The 21524-nt window shown below is 38.5% G+C and overlaps 2 protein-coding genes and 1 long non-coding RNA gene across 7 annotated transcripts in view; 1 reads left to right on the top strand and 2 right to left on the bottom strand.

Annotated features, from left to right (window-relative positions):
- The window catches only part of LOC103883131, a 35959-nt gene extending 35133 nt beyond the window's left edge, over positions 1–826 (bottom strand). Inside the window, exon 1 of the long non-coding RNA XR_002521129.2 lies at positions 424–826. This is a non-coding gene — a long non-coding RNA (uncharacterized LOC103883131). The remainder of the gene's footprint in view (positions 1–423) is intronic.
- A 28-nt stretch (positions 827–854) lies between these two features.
- PMPCB (peptidase, mitochondrial processing beta subunit) lies at positions 855–17357 on the top strand. 2 transcript variants are annotated; one of them, XM_003896423.5, is made up of 13 exons: positions 869–989; positions 2041–2181; positions 2916–3002; positions 3727–3856; positions 7413–7611; positions 7996–8075; positions 11222–11334; positions 12551–12694; positions 13896–14056; positions 15209–15294; positions 15375–15463; positions 15623–15698; positions 15776–16527. In XM_003896423.5, exons 1-13 carry the CDS (start codon positions 888–890, stop codon positions 15838–15840), a joined length of 1473 nt encoding a protein of 490 aa, XP_003896472.2. In that variant the 5' UTR covers positions 869–887; the 3' UTR covers positions 15841–16527. The 2 variants fall into 2 exon arrangements, with proteins under 2 accessions (XP_009201840.2, XP_003896472.2); XM_009203576.3 differs by having other exon boundaries at positions 855–989; positions 15623–17357.
- The window catches only part of DNAJC2 (DnaJ heat shock protein family (Hsp40) member C2), a 34041-nt gene continuing 28630 nt past the window's right edge, over positions 16114–21524 (bottom strand). For 3 of the 4 annotated variants that reach the window (XM_017957025.3, XM_021936135.1, XM_021936136.2), the window contains 4 exons: positions 20439–20623; positions 19604–19704; positions 19378–19485; positions 16114–16691 (listed from right to left, as the gene is read on the bottom strand). In XM_017957025.3, the coding sequence (XP_017812514.1) occupies positions 16450–16691; positions 19378–19485; positions 19604–19704; positions 20439–20623 (636 nt within the window). In that variant the 3' untranslated portion in view covers positions 16114–16449. The remainder of the gene's footprint in view (positions 16692–19377; positions 19486–19603; positions 19705–20438; positions 20624–21524) is intronic. The other variant, XM_017957026.3, reaches the window with a different exon arrangement.

The raw sequence follows: 21524 nt of genomic DNA, 5'->3' as shown, positions 1-21524 counted from the left end.
CCTGACGAATATGGTGAAACCCCATCTCTACTCAAAATACAAAATTAGCCAGGCGTGGTGGCACACATCTGTAATCCCAGCTACTTGGGAGGCTGGGGCAGGAGAATTGCTTGAACCTGGGAGGCACAGGTTGCAGTGAGCCGAGATTGCACCATTGCACTCCAGCCGGGGCAACAAGAGTGAAACTCCCTCTCAAAAAAAAAATAAATTTTGAGTAGAGATATATATTTAAAAATATATATATATATATATATATATGAATAAGGAGGAGTCCAAGAAGGTGCAGAGGGAACTACGAGGAGGTGGAGCTCTAGAATATATTGAGAAAAGAGAATTTCAAAGAAGCCAACGATGTAAAATCCTCCAACAGGACTGTAACGTAAGTCTGTAAAGTGTCCAACTTTTAGCAGTTAGTGACCTTACCAAGGGCAATTTCTATGGAATGGGATGAGCCATACTGTAGAGGTTCGAAGAGTGAATAGGGGTCAACATGGATACATCTTTTCCTCCCCTCACCGCATCTGTCTTTCCCAGTAGACTTTTCCTTTAAAGGCAGTGACTTGTGGATATTATTCCACTGTTTTCAATCAATTCCATCCACCAGTGAGATATATTACATCATATTATCTTTCACTCCACCGCATTTGTGCCTTGCAGTTAGTAGGCCATCAACAAAATAACTGATGATACAGGGGCTTCTACAGACTCCCCAATTCATTTGGTAAAGACCGCTCAGCATCATGGTCGAGCCCTGAGTCCTTTCACGACAGCTTCGAGGAGTGTCATTCCCATCACGGCCACAAGGTGGAGGCCGCCTCCCTGCTCTGGGACCTCAGGTCGCGACCCCGGAAGCACATCCTCCATCCTCCGCCTTCTTTCCAGCAGAAATGGCGGCTGCTGCGGCGGCTCGACTTATGTTGTTACCCGCGGGGCGGCGGCGGCTCTGGGGTTTCAGCGAGAGTCTCCTGATCCGCGGCGCTGCGGGACGGGTGAGCTTCCCTCTGCTTGTCTGGGCGCTGCCTGGGGCCAGACCCGGTCGGGCCGGCTGTGGCCTCTCTCGCGGCACCCGGCGCAGCGCACCTGAGAGTCGGCGCCACAGATCCGAACAGCGGGGTCGGGCAGGGCCTCCTCGACCCGGACCCGCTGGGCGCCAGGCGGCCTGGGGCTGCTGAACTGGCCGGGGTGGCGGGCTTGTGGCTACTCGCCAGGAGACCTGCTAGTGACGTGTGGGATGACCCTGGTTTTCGGCTCCTCCCGCCAGCTACTGAGGAGTGCATGTTTGACCACTAAAAACGTAGTGCTGGCAAATTGGGGAAAACTAAAAAGTGAAATATGGTTACCGCTCCAGAGTTCTGTTTTAGCCTAAGACTGAACTTCGTCCTCAGCTGGGTTTCCCGCTAACCTGGACATCGCTGAAGTAAAATTTTGTATGTATTTGCATTTTTCTCATGAGCGAGCCTCTGACTTTCAGCAAAGAGATGTAAGACTTTTGTATAAGGGCAAATAAAAACTGCTGGAAGACTAATAGTTCCTGGCCGACAAGCCAGTCAGTTGCATTTTGAACACCCGGCCCATCTTCCTAGCTTCTTTTTTTTTTTTTTTTTTAAAAAAAAAAACCATTTCCAAACCCTGTTGCTTTTCTTGAACAATGAAAACCCGAGTGTCAGTTCTGTCTTGTGTGTAGGTAGTTTTACATCTTTTCTCTCCTTTTTTTTTTTCCCTGCTTGTTTTCTCCATAATGAATGTAAAACATTTCTAGGAGAGGTAGTGAAATAAAGTCAATTTCTCTCTGGGTAATGATAATAACTGCTCATCTTTCCTGAGGGAAGGGCATGTTTATAATCACGTTGCTGGCTCTAGGACAGTGGCTGGTGACACGTTTCTAGGCCAGGCAGTGATCCCAGTGGAACCAAAATTCAAGAAGAAAGATTCTTTTATAGAGAGAGCCTGTTTAACATAGATTTGGTTTTAAAGTCAACATTTAATATCAGATTGATAATGTGTTTTGCTTTGTCTCTTCCACTTCCTACCCCCAACCAGTCATTATATTTTGGAGAGAACAGATTACAAAGTACACAGGCTGCTACCCAAGTTGTTCTGAATGTTCCTGAAACAAGAGTAACATGTTTAGAAAGCGGACTCAGAGTGGCTTCGGAAGACTCTGGGCTCTCAACATGCACAGTAAGTGACTCAGGCAACCTTCTCTAAGTGACCCTTCATTTAGTGTAGCAAATTGTTGATTTTAGTCTTTAGTTTCTTTGTTGGCTGGTGGTTCAAAAAGGGTGGCAGTTATTTTGCCTTGACAGATTTCCATGAGTTGTGAACCTTTTGTTCCAGTGATACTTAGTTACAGGGTGCATATGGATCCTGTTGCCTTGTCTGCATCTTGTTCTTGTAGCTTATTATTGATTATTTATTGTTAGTAGTGTTGATAATAATGAAAGAGGTATATTTGCAGGGCTACTCTGCCAGGTGTTTTTACTGATGTCTTATTTGCTAAAAAGCAATTCTTTGTAGTGGGCATCCTCACACTTGTTTTATAGTTAAGGAAGTGAGAGAAGTTAAATGGTTTTGTTCAGGTCACTTAGCTAATGCGTGACAGAGCCAGGATTTCAACCAAAGTTTTCTGACAGTTTCTGATGTTCTTGATACTACGGTTATTAATTGGCTGGGTTAATGAGTTGGGCAAAGAATCCTCAGTGAAGGTGGCAGGTAGATACTTGTAGCACCCAGCAGTATCCTGATCAAAATTTTTAAATCTCATGGTTCATAGGAATGAACTATTAATTCACTCAGATCAAGAAAATCTTAGTGTTAAGACCAGAAAGCACTTGTCAGAAAAAGGAAGGAGACTGTTGCCCGCAACCTCAAATAAATAAAATGGATTTATTTAATTGTTCGTTAATTGCATTAAGGTTGGACTCTGGATTGATGCTGGAAGTAGATATGAAAATGAGAAGAATAATGGAACAGCACACTTTCTGGAGCATATGGCTTTCAAGGCAAGTTGTAAAACTTTACAAAAATGCACTCTCTTTAAGAGATAGTAAGCACTAAGTCTCATTCTTTAGAGGCAGGGAGAGCTCTTTCAGTAGTATAACATGTTTTATGTTTTTTTTTTCCAGGACAGTATCTAAAATAAGTACTGATGATTGCTTTGTAAAGTTGAAATGAAAACTTTCTCTTAGGATGCAGGAGTCATCTGAATGTATACCATTTCTGAAGCCTGATGTACCTTATTTTTTTTAAATTTAATTTATTTTGAGATAGGATCTGGCTCTGTTGCCTAGGTTGGAGTGCAGTGACACAATCTGCTTACTGCAACCTCCACCTCCTAGGCTCAAGTCATCCTCCCACATCTACTTCTGGAGTAGCTGGGACTGTAGGTGCATGCTACCACACCCGGATAATTTATTTTTATGTGTGTGTGTGTGTGTGTATATATATATGTATTTTATTTTATTTTATTTTTTGGTGGAGATGGAGTTTCGCCATGTGTTGGCCAGGTTGGTCTCAATCTCCTGGGCTCAGTCAGCCTGCCTCAGCTTCCCAAAGTGCTGGGGTGACAGGTGTGAGCCATCGTACCCTACCTGATGTACTTTAGAAACCAAATTTGACTCTGCATGAAACTAACTTATTGTCCTCCGTATTCATTATCTGAAGTGTTTAGAATAGATGAAGGATAAAGGGAGGTTGCATAATTTATTTTTTCTCTTTTATTTCAAGGGCACCAAAAAGAGATCCCAGTTAGATCTGGAACTTGAGATTGAAAATATGGGTGCTCATCTCAATGCCTATACCTCCAGAGAGCAGACTGTATACTATGCCAAAGCTTTCTCTAAAGACTTGCCAAGAGGTATTGTTATTATTTATACAGCAGATAATATAATTTTCATGAGAATCAGAAATTATTTAGTACTTTTTATTATATCTGTTGTAAAAGAGTAAGTCCCAGAAATGTGAAAAAACGAAACTGAATTCTGGGTGAGGGTACAGCTGATCTTTTTTTTTTTCTAAATATGACAGATAGTAAGATTATGGATGATTGTTTTTATTCATATGTAGCAATAAAATAGAGATTATTTGGTGGAAATAAAATATTTTGAGAGGACAGCAGTTTGTTACCATATTTGTAGACTGTTTTGACTCTTTTAAAAGTTATTACACAAAACATTTTCCTAGTGGAAGAAATAACAACAAAATTTAGCAGTTTTAGAGCTAATTGGTAAAATTATTATTTTTGTTTTTAGAGAGAGAGTCTCGCTCTGTCACCCAGGCTGGAGTGTAGTGGTGTGATCTGGGCTCACTGCAACCTCTGCCTCCTGGGTACTGGGTTCAAGTGATTCTCCTGCCTCAGCCTCCTGAGTAGCTGGGATTATAGGCTCCTGCCACCATGGCCGGCTAGTTTTTGTATTTTCAGTAGAGATGGGTTTTGCCATGTTGACCAGGCTGGTCTTAAACTCCTGACCTCAAGTGACCCAGTGCCTCGGCCTCCCAAAGTGCTGGGATTATAGGCGTGAGCCACTGTGCACGGCCATTAGTGAAATTATTAACCTTTAAGGTTCTTCTGTAGTTGTAGTTACTACTTTGCAGTTTTGGATTCCTAATAGGCTTCCATTAATAATGTTTAAATGGCACTTTACACAAGTACTTTTGTGTATATATTATCCATTTGATCTGCATAGGTGTTTCTACCTTGCAGTTGTGGAAACTGAAACCCAGACTCTGACTTGCCCAAGATTGCATAGCTATCAGGTGGCTTACTGTGGACTCAAGTACATGTCTTCTTACCAGATTCATTTGCTTTGTCAAAACAATAAAATAAGAAACCTATCACCTGTAAATAACTAAAATACTGAATATGATATCCTAACTTTTGCATTAAAACAAAAATGACAGCAACTATGGAGGGTGTGTTGGTTTGAATAACAAAACCAATGAGACAATTTTTGTCCCAGGACTAATTAGGGACCAAGAACATAGGGCTAGGCCAAGCTTCTTTAAAGAGTTGTTTATTCCAGCCTAGTTCCTTCCTTTATTTACACAGAACAGGGAAGGCAAAAAGGAGAAACAGAAGAAGTAAGGGTGAAGTTAAAAGACTTTTTTCCCTTTTCTCTTGGCATCTAGCTGGGAAGGGTAGAGCCTCTGCTAGTGGGAGTGGAGAAGCAGAGGGGCTCTCCCTGAGGAATACAAAATGGAAGTGCTCTCTGAAGCAGCTCCAACTTTGGGGATTTACTTGGGGTTTTTATGCCCTCACCCTGGGTAAAGTAGCTCCAACTTTGGGGATTTACTTGGGGTTTTTCACCCTTCACCCTGGGTGAAGCCTGGTATATGAGGTAATAATTAGACATTTAGATAATGGTCTCCAGGTTTTTATGATCACTTATTTTTTTAAATTATTATTATACTTTAAGTTCTAGGGTACATGTGCACACGTGCAAGTTTGTTACATATGTATACATGTGCCATGTTGGTGTGCTGTACCCGTTAACTCATCATTTACATTAGGTATATCTCCTAATGCTATCCCTCCCTGCTCCCACCATCCTACGACAGGCCCTGGTGTGTGATGTTCCCACCCTGTATCCAAGTGTTCTCATTGTTCAGTTCCCACCTATGAGTCAGAACATGGGGTGTTTGGTTTTCTGTCCTTGCAATAGTTTGCTCAGAATGATGGTTTCCAGCTTCATCCATGTCCCTACAAATGACATGAACTCATCCTTTTTTATGGCTGCATAGTATTCCATGGTGTATATGTGCCACATTTTCTTAATCCAGTCTGTCATTGATGGACATTTGGGTTGGTTCCAAGTCTTTGCTATTGTGAATAGTGCCGCAATAAACATACGTGTGCATGATGATCACTTATTGTTAAGAAAGTTGATCATATATCCTTGATGTATGTATACTTGTAAGTTAAATACATGTGCTATTATACTAACGTATCTATACATTAAAAAAAAAAGATTCAGATTAAAACAGACTGGGAAATAGGAGCCCCCCTCCCCGCCTTTGGAAACTACCAGTGTAGACCACCCATCACACATAACGGAGGATTTTCTCACAGAATTCTTGTCCTTCCATTTGTCTATGGGCTCTTTCTCACCCATTTTACTAGACTCTGGTTCTCTCATCTGGACAGATGGGTTTTATTTGGTTTTACACATAATTTTTTCCTTTTGGTCATGATCTCAGCCACAGCTTGCTGTAATAGTCTGTTTTGTCATGTTCTTAGTATTTGGACATAATCACTTCTGAGACAGTGCCCCTTAAAGTGAACTGAATTAAAACAAGGAACAAAAGTTTATAGTAGAGTAAGAAATGAAACCTAAATCGGACACGGTAGTGCATGCCTTTAGTCCTGGCTACTTGGAGGAAGCTGAGGCAGGAGGATTGTTTGAGCTCAGGAATTTGAGTCCAGTCTGGGCAGCATAATGAGACCTTGTCTCTTAGGGGAAAAAAAGAAACTTAAGATAGTAAGTTTATTTAATAACATTAATTGTATTAATGAAATTTACATTTATGATTGCAACTATGTACTAATACTTCAAGAATGAAGTACAGTTTTTTTTTGGAGAGGTATGCACTTTTTCTGATAAAATTGCTTAATGGCCTAATATGACATATTCCACTTCACTTTTCGCTTTTTGCAAATTCGGGTTTGAGAACACACAATTCTGTGATTCATTTGGGGCATATTTTAGATTATAAGGATTCTTTTCTCTGTTGCCCAGGCGGGAGTGCAGTGGCGCAATCGCAGCTCACTGCACCCTTTGCCTCCCGAGCTCAAGCCATCCTCCCATCTCAGCCTTCCGGGTAGCAGGGACTACAGGCACATGCCACCACGCCCAGCTAATTTTTGTATTTTTTGTAGAGACAGGATTTTGGCATGTTGCCCAGGTTCGTCTCGAACTCCTGGGCTGAAGCCCATCTTAGCCTCCCAAAGTGCTGGGATTATATAGGCGTTAGTCACCGTGCCTGGTCAGTTCTTTGCTTCTTAACATAGCACTCTCATTGCTGTGGGAACTTGCATAGTAAATACTTGGGTGACGTGAACCCTCAGTATATTCCTAGCTAGGTATTTTCAGACTAATATATATAACTTTGTAATTTTCATATAGAACAGTCTATATTAATATGCAAATTTCCATAGCATTTTTGAAGTAGGTAGAGTCATTTCAAGGTGATGGCAAATTTATAGTCTTTCCCCAAGGAAAATCTTTTGTACTATAGGGGTTTATATGTTAAATTTTAATTTTGTCCTGTTAAGTATATCTGATGTTTTTCTCCCAGGCTAATCATTTAGTATTGAGTGATGGGTCAGTGTCATGATTTCTGATTTTGGTTTAATAGATTTTAATAGTGAAAGTTAAGATTGCTGGTGCTTTTTCTTATATTTTATTTTCAATTAGCTGTAGAAATTCTTGCTGATATAATACAAAACAGCACATTGGGAGAAGCAGAGATTGAACGTGAGCGTGGAGTAATCCTTAGAGAGATGCAAGAAGTTGAAACCAATTTACAAGAAGTTGTTTTTGATTATCTTCATGCCACAGCTTATCAAAATACTGCACTTGGACGGACAATTTTGGGACCAACAGAAAATATCAAGTAGGTATAACTCTCAGAATTTCTTGGTGGGTAAGGGAATTTATGAATTTTGAAAATTAACATTTACAAACTTTCAAAAAGTATGTTTCAAAAAGTCATTTTCCTCCTGGTAATCTAAGTGAAATTGTAGTTAGCTACATTTTGGTCCCACCTAGCTCCCAAGCATGTGAGTTCATAGGTACTTCGGAGTAAACCAGTAATGGTGTCAAATCTTTTTTCCTTGATGTAAAAAAGTCGAAGTTCTTTGATGTGTTGTCTATATCCTATTTCTGCCTGCATTTTAGGATACGGTTATGGTCCAATTTGATTTCAGGTATATTATGTGAAGATCTGTTTTTTTTTTTTTTTTGGTTTCCTTTAAAAATGGTTTTACTTCATTTACAGATCTATAAGTCGTAAGGACTTAGTGGATTATATAACCACACATTATAAGGGACCAAGAATAGTGCTTGCTGCTGCTGGAGGTTAGTCAATTTCAATTTCTACAAATGTTTTAAACACAGTTGTTGGAGTGGTATGCTTATTAGTTTGATCCTGTTGGGAGATAGCCTAAGAATTTTCATTTACATAGCAAGTAACTGTATTTGATACTGTGTAAGGGGAATGTGGAGCACTGGAACCAGACTTTCTCTCTATTTTTTTTAAAGTAGGTTTCATTTAGGCTGGGCGTGGTGGCTCACTCCTGTAACCCCAGCACTTTGGGAGGCCGAGGCGGGCGGATCACGAGGTCAGGAGTTCAAGACCAGCCTGACTAATAGGTGAAACCCTGTCTATACTAAAAATAGAAAAATTAGCCGGGCATGGTGGCGGGTGCCTGTAGTCCCAGCTACTCAGGAGGCTGAGGTAGGAGAATCACTTGAACCCGGGAGGCGGAGGTTACAGTGAGCCAAGATCGCACCACTGCACTCCAGCCTGGGTGACAGAGTAAGACTGTCTCAAAAAAAAAAAAAAAATGTAGGTTTTATTTCTAGAAAGACTTAATGAACTGTTTAATACATACGTGTACATAGTAGAATGTGCAAGAAAAGGGCAAAGGAGTGAACTGGGAGAGAGTCGGAAGATAGCATTCTGTACTTTGAGAATTTCTTGAGATTTTAAATTATTTCTTGAGAACCAACTTCGTCCTTGTTCAAGCATGGAATGGGTATGTTAATTCTTTGATTTGTTCAATTATTCATTTAATAGATCTAATTTTTGGGAAGGAGAAGCACATAGGGAGCCATGAGAATGCTGAATGGGAATCCAAACATGCAGGTGACTTTAGAAGGTTTCCTTGAGGTCATGTTTGAAGCCAATGAATGAAAAAAAAAAAAAATTCACAGCAGATATTGCCAGATTTCCTGGCAGTCTGAATCTAGGCAACAGTACATTTTAATTGGTTTCCAGTTTTTTTTCTTTTAAAAATATATTTATAGAAGTAGAGATGGATTCTTAACTATGTTGCCTAGGCTGGTTTCGAACTCTTGAGCTCAAGTGATCCTTCCACCTTGGCCTCCCAAAGCTTGGGGATTACAGGCGTGAGCCACTGCACCTGGTCTCCAGTTTTCATTTCTTTGTATTTTTTAATATTAGAGCAAAGTGAAGTGTTGTTTCATGTTGTAAATTTTTCTCTTTTTAGAAATTGTAATTTAAAAATTCTAGTTGCTCCGGATTGATTTCTGAGCTAATTACCTGGGGGGTAATGAAGAAGATGTAAACATTAAATATCAAGCATGTTATTCATTGTAGTGCCTAGCTAAAAATCATGTTACTTTCATTGTACGTGGCAGGAAGTGCACTCTGAAATTCTCTTGAGTAACACTGTTTCTAAATTGGCTCTTGCAGACTTGGGCTTAAGTGTTTGAAACTGTCTTGGAAATGGGACAAGATACTTGTTAGATGGGTCCTCAACAACAAAGCTTTCTGGAACCTCTCTGCCATTGTTGGTGGCATATGGACAAAATGAGTTTTTTGTTTTACTTTGGTTTATGGGTTCATTTTGACAAAGTTGAGATATCTTTAGTTTAATGCTTATAGATTAATTAGTATTCATTTTAAATACTATATAAGTGATGTGCCTTACAAATGATTGCATCTTAAATTCAATTAAATAGGCCAGTTTTAAGTTTCTGCTGACCTCTGAATTATGTCTTGGCTACCATTTAGCTCTTCTAGGTTAATCTTCAGAATGTATAGCTTTTATTTGCCAAATAGTTTTTTGTATCCTAGCTTCATTTATTACAAAATTATAATTTAACATTTTAATTATACATTAAGTTAAAGAATCTTAATTTGGGTCTCAAGTTCAGATAGTAAGAGATATAGAGTCTTAAGAAATTCCTAAGCTTTTGCATTTGGATACCTATTAATGTATTCAGAAATAATTTAGATGACACTATTTTGTTCCTGAGTTTTTTTTTTGAGACGGAGTTTCACTCTTGTTGGCCAGGCTGGAGTGCAATGGCGTCATCTTGGCTCACTGCAAACTCTGCCTTCCGGATTCAAGCGATTCTCCTGCTTTAGCCTCCCGAGTAGCTGGGATTACAGGCATGCATCACTACACCCGACTAATTTTGTTTTAGTAGAGATGGGGTTTCTCCATGTTGGTCAGGCTGGTCTACCTCCGACCTCAGGTGATCCGCCTGCCGCGGCTTCCCAAAGCGCTGGGATTATGGGCATGAGCCACTGCGCCGGGCCCTGTTCCTGAGTTCTGATAGGAGAGCGCAGAGAATATAGTATATCTGTGTATCCCGCTTTCTTTTATTTATTTAATTTTATTTATTTTAGACACAGAGTCTTGCTCTGTCACCCCAGTTGGAGTGCAGTGGTGTCATCTCAGCTCACTGCAGCCTCTGTCTCCTGGGTTCAAGCAATTCTCCTGCCTCAGCCGCCTGAATAGCTGGGATTATTACAGGTGCCTGCTACCATGCCCAGCTAGTTTTTGTATTTTTAGTAGAGACAGGGTTTTACTATATTGGCCAGGCTGGTCTTGAACTCCTGATCTCAAGTGACCTGCCCACCTTGGCTTCCCAAAGTGCTGGGATTACAGGTGTGAGCCACGGCACCCGGCTTTTAAAATTTATTTTATTGAGACAGGAGTCTTACTATGTTCTTGCTATGTCCAGGCTGGTCTTGAACTCCTGAACTCAAATGATCCTCCCACCTCAGCCTTCTGAAGTACTGGGATTATAGGCATGAGCCACCATGCCCAGCTCCAGCTTTTTAAAAATTAGATAGAGCTCATATTTGTATTTTCCACTAAAAAAATTTTTTTTTTTTTTTTTGCAAATTGGAAAATTGGCATTTTTTTTTGCTAGTTTGGATCCCAGAAATTTTTATAATAGAACATGATTTTGTAAAAAGTGGAGTTTTCAAGTTGTCTTATTCTTAGCTGTGAATCCATTGGTCTGTTGATGAAAACTGTCATTTGCTCTACAAAATGAGAAAGCTGTGCAACCTCAAGCTTTGCAATGCCAAGGAAATAGGTGTGCTATGTGAGCTTACTCTTAAATAATGGCTTTTAGTGAGTGTAGATACTTCATGTGTAATGTACATCACATTATATCACCTAGGGATTTTTGTAAACTATATTGCTGCTAGATACATGTGAAAATATTTTCTTTCAATTTAGGTGTTTCCCATGATGAACTGCTTGACTTAGCAAAGTTTCATTTTGGTGACTCTTTATGCGCGCACAAAGGAGAAATACCAGCTCTGCCTCCCTGCACATTCACAGGAAGTGAGGTAGGGCAAGCCTCCCAGCTAGTATTTAGCCTTTTGGATTCCTTGTGTTGTATTTACACATAAGTAAACAAAATGTACTATTTCCAGTAGGAATAAAATGGAATAAAAGGCTTACACTGAAATACAGAAAAAGGGAAGAGGATGTACTCATTTGCTTAAGATTCCTTCCTCTTCTGTATTGTTTAAACACCTGTTTTTCTTTCCTAAGGAAGCAAGGTTTTTTTTGTTTTGTTTTTAAATTTCTCCATTCTAGTCTGAAAGGAAGCAGAGTTTTAAGAGCAGTTTATAATTTGGTCTTTTTGTGCTTTTTCTTTGGCACTGTGCAAATTTATATATTGTAATATCTGGAAGTAATCTTTTAAACCCCATATTTTGACTTTCACTTCAGGTTTACTCTTGGCTCAGTTTTGCCCACAGTATGTTTTGGGAGGGGGTAGTAACTGTTAGAGCCAGAACTTGCAGGGAATCTACTAGTTATCAACTAGCTTTAAGCCTCTTTAGGGGCTTAGTTTGCCATGTGAAGAATGATGCTCAACGTAGTATCTGGAAAATGCCCTGATATTGGCAGCTGCCTGGAACTGTAGCATTGGCAGTACAGAAATAAACCTGTAACGTCAATATGACATTTCGATAGAAAAGTTCAGATTGAGGCTGGGCATGATGGCTCATGCCTGTAATCCCAGCACTTGGAGGGCTGACGCAAGTGTGTCACTTGAGGTTAGGATTTTGAGACCAGCCTCACTAACATGGTGAAACTCCGTCTCTACTAAAAATACAACAATTAGCTGGGTGTGGTGGTGGTGCATGCCTGTAATCCAGCTACTCGGGAGGCAGAAGTTGCAGTTAGCCGAGATGGCGCCACTGCACTCCAGCCTGTGCGACAGAGTCTCAAAAAAATAAAAAGAAAAATTCAGATTGACGAACACAAAGGATTAATTTCTACCAGTGAAATGATGCAACCCTTTTTGACCTGGTAAACCACGTGGTGGCCGTCTGTAGTAAAATGCGTTGGGAAAAGTAATTTTTCCTTAACCCATGAAATTTCTTCTAGGCTAAACTATACAATGTAATGAGGCCTGATAGTTAAAAAATCAAGAGAGAGTCCTGGTGTGCATTTTAACTTTGCAATTAATGGGACTGGTGATTTTTTCTTGTTAATAAGCATGTTATATAATGTTAATCTTAACTAGAGGTCCTCCTGCTTTATCTGAACTAGATTCGTGTGAGGGATGACAAGATGCCTTTGGCGCACCTTGCAATAGCTGTTGAAGCTGTTGGTTGGGCACATCCAGATACAATCTGTCTCATGGTTGCAAACACGCTGATTGGCAACTGGGATCGCTCTTTTGGAGGAGGAATGGTAAGTGATTTTAAAAGAAATTTTCCGTAACAGATGGAAGATTATCATGTTTTCTTAAATACAAGTTCTTTGTAAGAATCCTTTTTTGAAGTGGCAAAATAGAGCCTTGTACTGTGAATTATATAAACTGATCCTGGTTTGCATGTGGGCCAGAAAAAAACATTTTCTTTTTTTCTTTGCCACAAAGGTTATTACTGGCAAAATTTGAATAAGGACAGAAAAATTGGCTAGAAGTACTATATCAATGTTAATATCCTAATTTTAATGGTCAGTAGGCCTTCTATATCTGTGGGTTCCATATTCATGGATTCAACCAACCATAGGTGGAAAATTTGGGGGAACAAATGGATGGTTTCATCTGTACTAAACATGTATGGACTTTTTTTTGGTCACTTCCCATATAGTATAACAACTATGTACATAGCATTTACATGGATTGGGTATTTAGAGATGATTTAAAGTATATAGCACAATCTGCTTATATGCAAATACTATATACACCATAGTACATGAGGGCTCTAGCATCTGTGGATTTTGGTATCCACAGGGATCTGGGAACCAGTTCTCCACAGATACTGAGGAGCTATACCGAGGTGATGTAAGAAAATTAGTTTCCTTGTTTTTCACAAGTACATACTAAAGTACTTGGGGCAAGAAGCATCACATCTAAAACTCAAAACAGTTGAAAAAACTTGTATAAAGAGAATAAAGCAAACATGGTAAAATAACAGGGAATTTGGATAAAGGGAATTCTCTGTACTGTTTTTGCAACTTTTTTATAAGTTGGAATTATTGCAAAACACAGTGTATAGATTTGTCTTTACTCATAGATTTCTCCAAAATACATTTCATCTAAATATCTTAAGCTTTGTATGCAATATAACTTTGAATCTAAGCGTATGTAACCAAGAGCCCTAAAAATTGGGTTGATAATAGCAGTCTAGTTTTAGAAGTAGGTATAACTACTACATTAATTATAAGGATTCATTGCTTTTATAACATGAATTTCTTCAGGGGGTGCACTGGATTAATAAGCACAATTGTTAGTCATACTGAATTTTAACTGTACTACTGAGATGTTGAATAAAACTAGGAAATTTGCCTCTAAGGATATTCACTGTTTTCCACACACTCCATTTTCCTTTCTGTATTTTGGACATGTGTACTTAAAATTCTCTTAGAATTTTTTTTTTCCTTACAGAATTTATCTAGCAAGCTGGCCCAGCTCACTTGTCATGGCAATCTTTGCCATAGCTTTCAGTCTTTCAACACTTCCTACACAGATACAGGATTATGGGGACTGTATATGGTTTGTGAACCAGCCACTGTTGCAGACATGCTACATGTTGTTCAGAAAGAATGGTGAGAATTTAAGTAATTTAAATTTTGCCTTTAATTCGTTTTAGACTAGTTTTTTCTGTATACTTCATGGTGATTTATGGTAATTTTACCTTTTAATTAAGAGACCTAGATAAACAGTAGTTGCCATGTTTTTAAAGGTTTCTGATGTTTTTTCCTAAGTCTCAAGATGTGAAGCTGATTTATACTATAGGACTTTTTTTTTTTTTTTGAGATGGGGTGTTGCTCTGTTGCCAGGCTGGAGTGTAGTTGCACTATCTCGGCTCACTGCAGCCTCTGCCTCCTAGGTTCAAGCAGTTCTCCCACCTGAGTCTCCCGAGTAGCTGGGATTACAGGTGTACCACCATGCCCGGCTAATTTCTTGTATTTTTAGTAGAGACAGGGTTTCATCATGTTGGCCAGGCTGGTCCTGAACTCCTGACCTCAGGTGATCCACCCTCCTCAGCCTCCCAAAGTGCTGGGATTACAGGCGTGAGCCACCGTACCTGGCTGAAAGTTTTAATCTTTCAGAAGCAGGTTAACTCAGAAAGATGATCCTAAAAGTTTAAAAGCCAACTAGAAGTTGTTTGGAAAATATCTTTGAAAGTAATCTGGTTGAAAGGAAAGTAAATCTGAAGTTGCCACTGCTAAAAGAAAACAATCAAAGTATATTGAGTCAGTAGATGGGCAGAAAGGCTCACAGCTTCTTGGAAAACATTTAGCTCTGGTTCCTTTCCTCCACTATTCTTAAATTGGCTTACATCTTTCTAAATCTAGTCAACTAGGATGTAATTATTAAGTTAAAAATTAGGTTTAAGTTAAGATTTTCATTGTTTTTAGAAACCAATGAATGACCCACTGACTTAACCCATAGCATATCAGACCCCAAGAGATGGGGACTCATGAAGTCTCAAGATGCTTATAGCATTTCTGAAAATGTCATCAGCCCATTTGTATTAAACCTTTGTGTGCTAATGAGTAATTAGACATGTTTATCATTTTTGAGAAATTAATTCTGGGGAAAATAATCATTTTAGCTTTTGCTTAATTAGAATTAAATCATAATCACCTGTATGTTATGTGTAGACTACGGCATCATCATTCTTAGGTCATTAACTCATGAAATACAACATTTTCCAACTGCTTAATAATACTGTTTTTCCAAATATTTTTTAGGATGCGGCTCTGTACAAGTGTCACCGAAAGTGAAGTCGCACGAGCCAAAAATCTCCTGAAAACAAACATGTTGTTGCAGCTTGATGGTAAAAATATAAGACATAGCTTCTATTTTCATATGGTTGATCTATATTCCAATACTTAATTTTTCCTTCTCTTTAAACAGGTTCAACTCCAATTTGTGAAGATATTGGTAGGCAAATGTTATGCTATAATAGAAGGATTCCCATCCCTGAGCTTGAAGCAAGAATTGATGTAAGTAGTCCTGAGTTATTACTGGGTCATGTGTAAAAAGATCCTTGTTACAAAAGCTGAGAATATTTATCTTTCATCTTGCTTTAGTTTTAAAAAGTTCCAGGTATAGACGTTGTCTTTACTACAAAAAGCTGAATGACAGTATCTTCTATATTTCAGGCTGTGAATGCTGAGACAATTCGAGAAGTATGTACCAAATATATTTATAATAGGAGTCCAGCTATTGCTGCTGTTGGTAAGCCTGGCTTCTTTTCTTCTATGCGAAAAGTTGGCCAAGTACTTTTAATTAACTGTCTTCTTTTTAATCCTTAGGTCCCATTGAGCAACTACCAGATTTTAAACAGATTTGCAGTAACATGTGTTGGCTTCGTGGTTAAAATGCTCGTTATCAAGGTTATTTGAACACATGTATTTATAAAACTGAGATCTAGAAAAAAATAAAAATGAACATGTATATACATTTGAATGAAAACATGTATATACATCTGGAAATCTGAATGAAATACTGTATCATACTTTCAAAGGATAAAAAGACTACCCCTCTGAAGGCTGTTTTGTATTAATGGTCAATCTTTGTTCTCTGAGAAATTATGTTGGAAGCAGCATACTTTCAAATTATTACCATAAGTATAATTTTAAGAATGAAAATGTTTACAGTATTTTCAGTTTTATTATAAAAATGCACATACAACAAAGATTGTCATTAAGTCATTTCTTGGCTCTGCTTGCATTCAGCACTTGTTCTTGAGCAGCTTTCTTTGCTTTTACCATCTCGACAAGTTCCTAGGAAGGGAGAAAGGAAGATGTCAGAATTTAAAAACAGACATTTTAATCTAGTGTTTGGTATAAAGAATTCAAACAACTAAGACAGTACTAAGTATACCGATTTCACTGCCTGCCAGGGCCTAGAAAGTTTCTAAGGTTGCTCATTTATTCCTAATAATATTGGCCCCATAACTACTGGTGTTGAAATAAGCACTATATTATTAACCACTTAATAGACATAAAATGTGAGCTATATAACCCACGTTAAATTTAAAATACAACAATCTATAAACTCTTAAGTCTGCAACCTTATATCGTTTCATGCAGTCCTTCTTTGTCCTGCCAGGCACTGCTTCTGCTATTTTTTCCCATCTTTCAGGTGTATTTACTGGGTATGTTTTCAAAGCTTGTTCCAAAAGCTTCTGTTCTTCTGTTGTCCAAGGGGTGAAGTCCATATATGGACCTGTTTAAGAAAAATTTTTATTTGAAAACTGTCTTGTTCAGAACATGTTCCCAGACAAGTCTTGTGGTCCACAAGTGTCCGCTAAGTGCCCATTTCAGTCTGGGATGTGTCATTTTGAAATAAACTTGTAGAGATGAGAGATACATATATCCCTCTCAGTGTTAAGAAGAGAAAAAACTTTAGATGACTCACATCCCAGAAAATAAAATCTCAAAGGCTTTTTAAAACACAAGAGTAAAGATCTGCCTTGTACTGTTTATCTCTTATGAATCAATGTAATATACCCACTAGACTGGAAAAAAGCCATATTTAAATTTATAGTACTGTTGGACTCTCGGGCTCAAAAACACAACCACAATTCATTGAGAGTTCTGATAAATCTACTTCCTTACAGGATAGGTAAAAGAGCTTCCTCACAGTTAAACTTTTGCTGGATAGAAAGCCTGGAAACCATTTTTGTTTTACACTGAAGGAAACAAACCTAGCAAAATTAAGCCAAGTGCCCAAGGTACCAGTGCCGAAGAAGCAAGCTGAGATTAGATTGTGTTGTAGTGTGGTGTTCTCTTCACCACATCTGCTAAAATCTTGGGAGCCAATGCTGAACATTTCCAATAACTGCTATTGTGGTTTTTCAACTAAACCTTTAATATTTCAGAAAACATCTAAGATGTGTGTCAGAAACAAATGTATTTCTTAAGGATGTTAAGTATTACACAGTCCACTTGTGTAGGTAAAAGGAGAATGTTAAGTGGCAGAGAGCTGATTTGGTTAAGTCAATGGACTTCTGGCAATTTAGTTATTTCAGACTATGCAGTGACAACACAGACTTAATATTACCAGTACCCTGACTACTACTTGAAACTGCATCCTGTGAGATCTGTCACAAAGTTAAGCCTAGAAACCAAAGTTCCTTCCCAATTAAAGAAGGAAAAAAACAAACAAACAAAAAACCCCCACCACCTATTCAAAACAAAGCAGAGAATTTGTATAATATTTGAAGGTACCTAAGGTACATAAGAAGCTTTTTTGAAGGTAACTTTTAAGTTCTAGGAAGTCTTGTTGAATTTCCTTATATTGGTTTAAAGCCCTGAATACCATAGATTTTATATCCTGTCTTGGAAAAAAGATGGAAGTGACATGGCAGTATTTCCTGCTATTTTCCAGTTACTTCACAATACCAAAATAAATTAAATGTACTGTTGCAAAATTCCTATGAGAAATCACTATTCAAAAAATGGTACCAGGTTGATGTTTAATGGTACAACTGAAGAGGAAGGAGCCTTCCCATTTCCATAAAAGAGGCAAAGATGCTAAAAGACAAAGGACTACTGTCAGTCACTCTTGCCTTCACAGGGTCACCTCTCCTCACAGCAGACTGGACAAGTATCAGGGCCTACTTCCCTCCAACATGGAAACAAGTCCCCTAAGAGCTGAGACTAGTGTGCTAATACCTGTTGTATGGTATTTTGTGGAGATAAAGGCACAGGAGAATAAACCCCTTTAGAAGTGTCCTTCAGGTGTTCTGAAACCCTGCCTTGTTACTTACCTTTATTAAAAGAACTGAAATAATGCCTAACTCAGCCAAACAAGTTACCCCTGATTTTTGCAAACAGTGATCTTCCTCCCCTATATAACACTGAGTCTCGTATCTTTAAGTTGAAATTTTGGGATAATAAACAAGATTAAGAAGATAGGTAAAACTGGGACTCTTAGAAGAAAGAAACAGCTTATCATGTATAGTCAAGTCTATTAATCCAAAAGCATCTTTCTGCGATTAGTTTAAGAAAGGACTGGTGGCTCACAGAACATCAAGTGAAAGAACTTCTTTCACATAAACTGCTTTCAAACTCATAGCAAGAAAAAAATTTATATCACATCCCCAGACACAAAGACACACATGAACAAGAGTTTCATTACAGTATACCCACCTATATAATGGGTGTCACACTCACTAATTTTCTATTCAAGACACACTAAATTGACTTCATGACCCAGTGATGGGTCATGATTTGTAATATGAAAAGCACTGGTCTAGGGTAATCAAATTAGAACACCCAATATCAAACCCTAACAGGGTTTTGTTTTTTTTTTTTTTAGAGAGGCTTACTGTGTTTCCCAGGCTCGTTTTGAACCCTAACAATTTTTAACTTTATTTTGAAATAATTTTAGAGGAGTAGAAAGAATTGTATACTCTGCCTGCATTCCCCAAATGTGAACATTTTCATGTTTGCTAATTCTTTTTCTCTATATGTACAGACATACTTTGCTCTGAACCACAAGTTACAGACATGATGCCTCTTTATTCCTAAATACTTTCTGTGTTTTTCCTTAAACATAAGGACATTTTCTTATATAATTACAGTACATTTCTCAAAATCGAGCAATTATCCCGATAAAATACTATTCTTTTGTCCCAATAATATCCTCTAACACTGATTTGTAAAGCCTGGTAAGAAAAACAAACACAGCCCCCTTCTCTAATGGCATCTGAAATGCAAGAACTGTAATTCTCCATTTTTAATGGTGAGGTGAAGTAAATCTTTGCCCTGGAAATGTTTGCTTACAGCTTCCAGTCTGCTAAACATTTTATTTCCCTATCATTCTGAACATAAACCCTAAGTCTTGTATATCCAAGCAGCACAGATACATGGCTAGCATTTTTTACTTTTAGAAAAGCAAAATTTACCTTCAAATCGTTCTGAAGGTGCTGCGTTGTCTGCTTGAGGTACCACTCCATGTTCTTTTTTAAACTTATCAAATGCCTTTTTATTTATGTCATCTTTTTGATGAGGGTCTGAGAAATGAAAAACTTTTAATACTTAACAGATCATCTCATTTAATCTTTCATTAAATTGCGTAAGTTATTTTAAAAATAGGTGTTTAAAGTAACAAATGGACTTCTCAAAACTCACCAAGTTTTTGGAGACTCTTTGCTTTGCCAATAACATCTTTGGCAGTTCTTTTGACTCCAGAAGAAGAATGTATGTTCATGTAATTAGCAATAACTTCCCATCTGATAGGATATATTATACCAATAATATAATTTAATAGTATTAAGGAAAAACAAAACAACAAATACCATTAGATTTTTACTGCAGAAAGGTTATAGTATAGAATGAGCTCAAATTGGTAGTCTAATGATGCTGCTACTATAAATTCCTGTTGCCTGGACTAGGGTTTTTGCTTTTCATATGTTTAAATCAACTATATAATCTTGGTTTTAAGTCCATACATCTTACATATTCTGTGTACAAATCAACATAAATAAAACCACTTATTTGTGTATACTGCCACTTTAACACATTTCTTCAGAAGATCAATCATTCTGAAAACAGCCTCAGTTTCATCTATAGAATTAGGGATGCTGGGTCCCTAGGGCTTTCTTGGGAGTTAAAATCAAGCTCCAGGCTTGAGGTGGGAAGAAACAAACAGCAAGACTGTAAAAGAAAAACTACAGAAAACCTAATCCCCAGCACAAGTCATGACAGAGTAGGCCAACATAAGTCAAGATTTGTCTCATGATCTTCAATTTCCTAAGAAGCTGAAGCATTTTGTCCTATGTGTGCATGTGTACTGGTGTAATGGGTAAGACTGACAGCTTCAAAATGTACCTTTTTCACACTTGTGCTGTGGCACAGAATTTATCTCTGCAAGTTTCTGTGATAACAAGTGCTGCTATTTGGAGTCTGTCTACATTATCTCCAGGCTCCAGTGTGAGTTGACGAAAAGTTTCATTAAAACCAGTACCTTGAATTTGTTCCAGCAGGGAACAGATTCACAGCTTTAATTAGTAATTGTAAATCATCTTCTGACCAATTTTTACTTCCATTTCCACCTCCACCAGTTGATTTTTCTGTGTTCTTAGATGCTTGTCGCATACGAGCCTCAGCTTCTTCTTTCTCTTTTCTGATTTGCTCATTTATTTCTTCTATCTGCACAAATATCATAAGTCAGGGATTTAAAAGTATATTGCTATTCTACACTCTCTTCTTGGCTAGGGCTTTGTGATCCTCAACTCTTCATGTCATTCTCACTCTGACCCCATACTCCTCTCCAAGGCCAACCCAGAAACAAGCACCAGCTTTTCACTCTGGCTTTTCCTGCTCTGGCTTCCAGTCTGCATAGGTCTGTCTGAGGGACCAAGAACTGCCCACAGCCTGCCTGATCTTCCCAGTACTCACGTCACGTGTCTTCCATTAGCCTTGGACACTAATTGACAAGTCTGTGGTTCACTGAGTTATTCATCCACAAGACCATTTCATACCTCTCTTTAAACTCATTCACCCTTTCTGCAGCACCCTTTCTGCAGACAATCTCATTTATTCTCTACAAAAGGTGAAGGCATAGCAAAATGGCCTCTTTTATTTTCAAGTTGTACCATTTACATTGTTCCTTCTAGTCTACCTTCAAACATGCACAAGTAAAAAAAGAAAACCTTTATTTGCCTTGTTGCTTCTGTCAGCTGCTATCTTAGAGTCGTCTTTGGCTCATTTCTCCCCTTCAATTCCTTAGAACCAGTAAAGTCTCAATAATGCTAACTTTGAAAAGTTTTTTGATTCCCATCATTGCATTCATAGTGTAGGTTCTTTTTCTTTCTTTTTTTTTTTTTTTTTTTTGAGATGGAGTCTCACTCTGTTGCCCAGGCTGGAGTGCAGTGGTGTGATATCGGCTCACTGCAACCTCCGCCTCCCAGGTTCAAGTGATTCTCCTGCCTCAGCCTCCCAAGTAGCTGGGATTACAGATGCCTGCCACCATGCCCAACTAATAGAGATGGGGTTTCCCCACGTTGGCCAGGCTACTCTTGAACTCCTGACCTCAGGGGATCTGCCTGCC

The sequence above is a fragment of the Papio anubis genome, chromosome 4 (assembly GCF_008728515.1).
Source record: "Papio anubis isolate 15944 chromosome 4, Panubis1.0, whole genome shotgun sequence".
Lineage (NCBI taxonomy): Eukaryota > Metazoa > Chordata > Mammalia > Primates > Cercopithecidae > Papio > Papio anubis.
The sequence above is the reverse complement of the archived record's forward strand: the minus strand, read 5'-3'. Positions and strand labels throughout refer to the sequence as shown.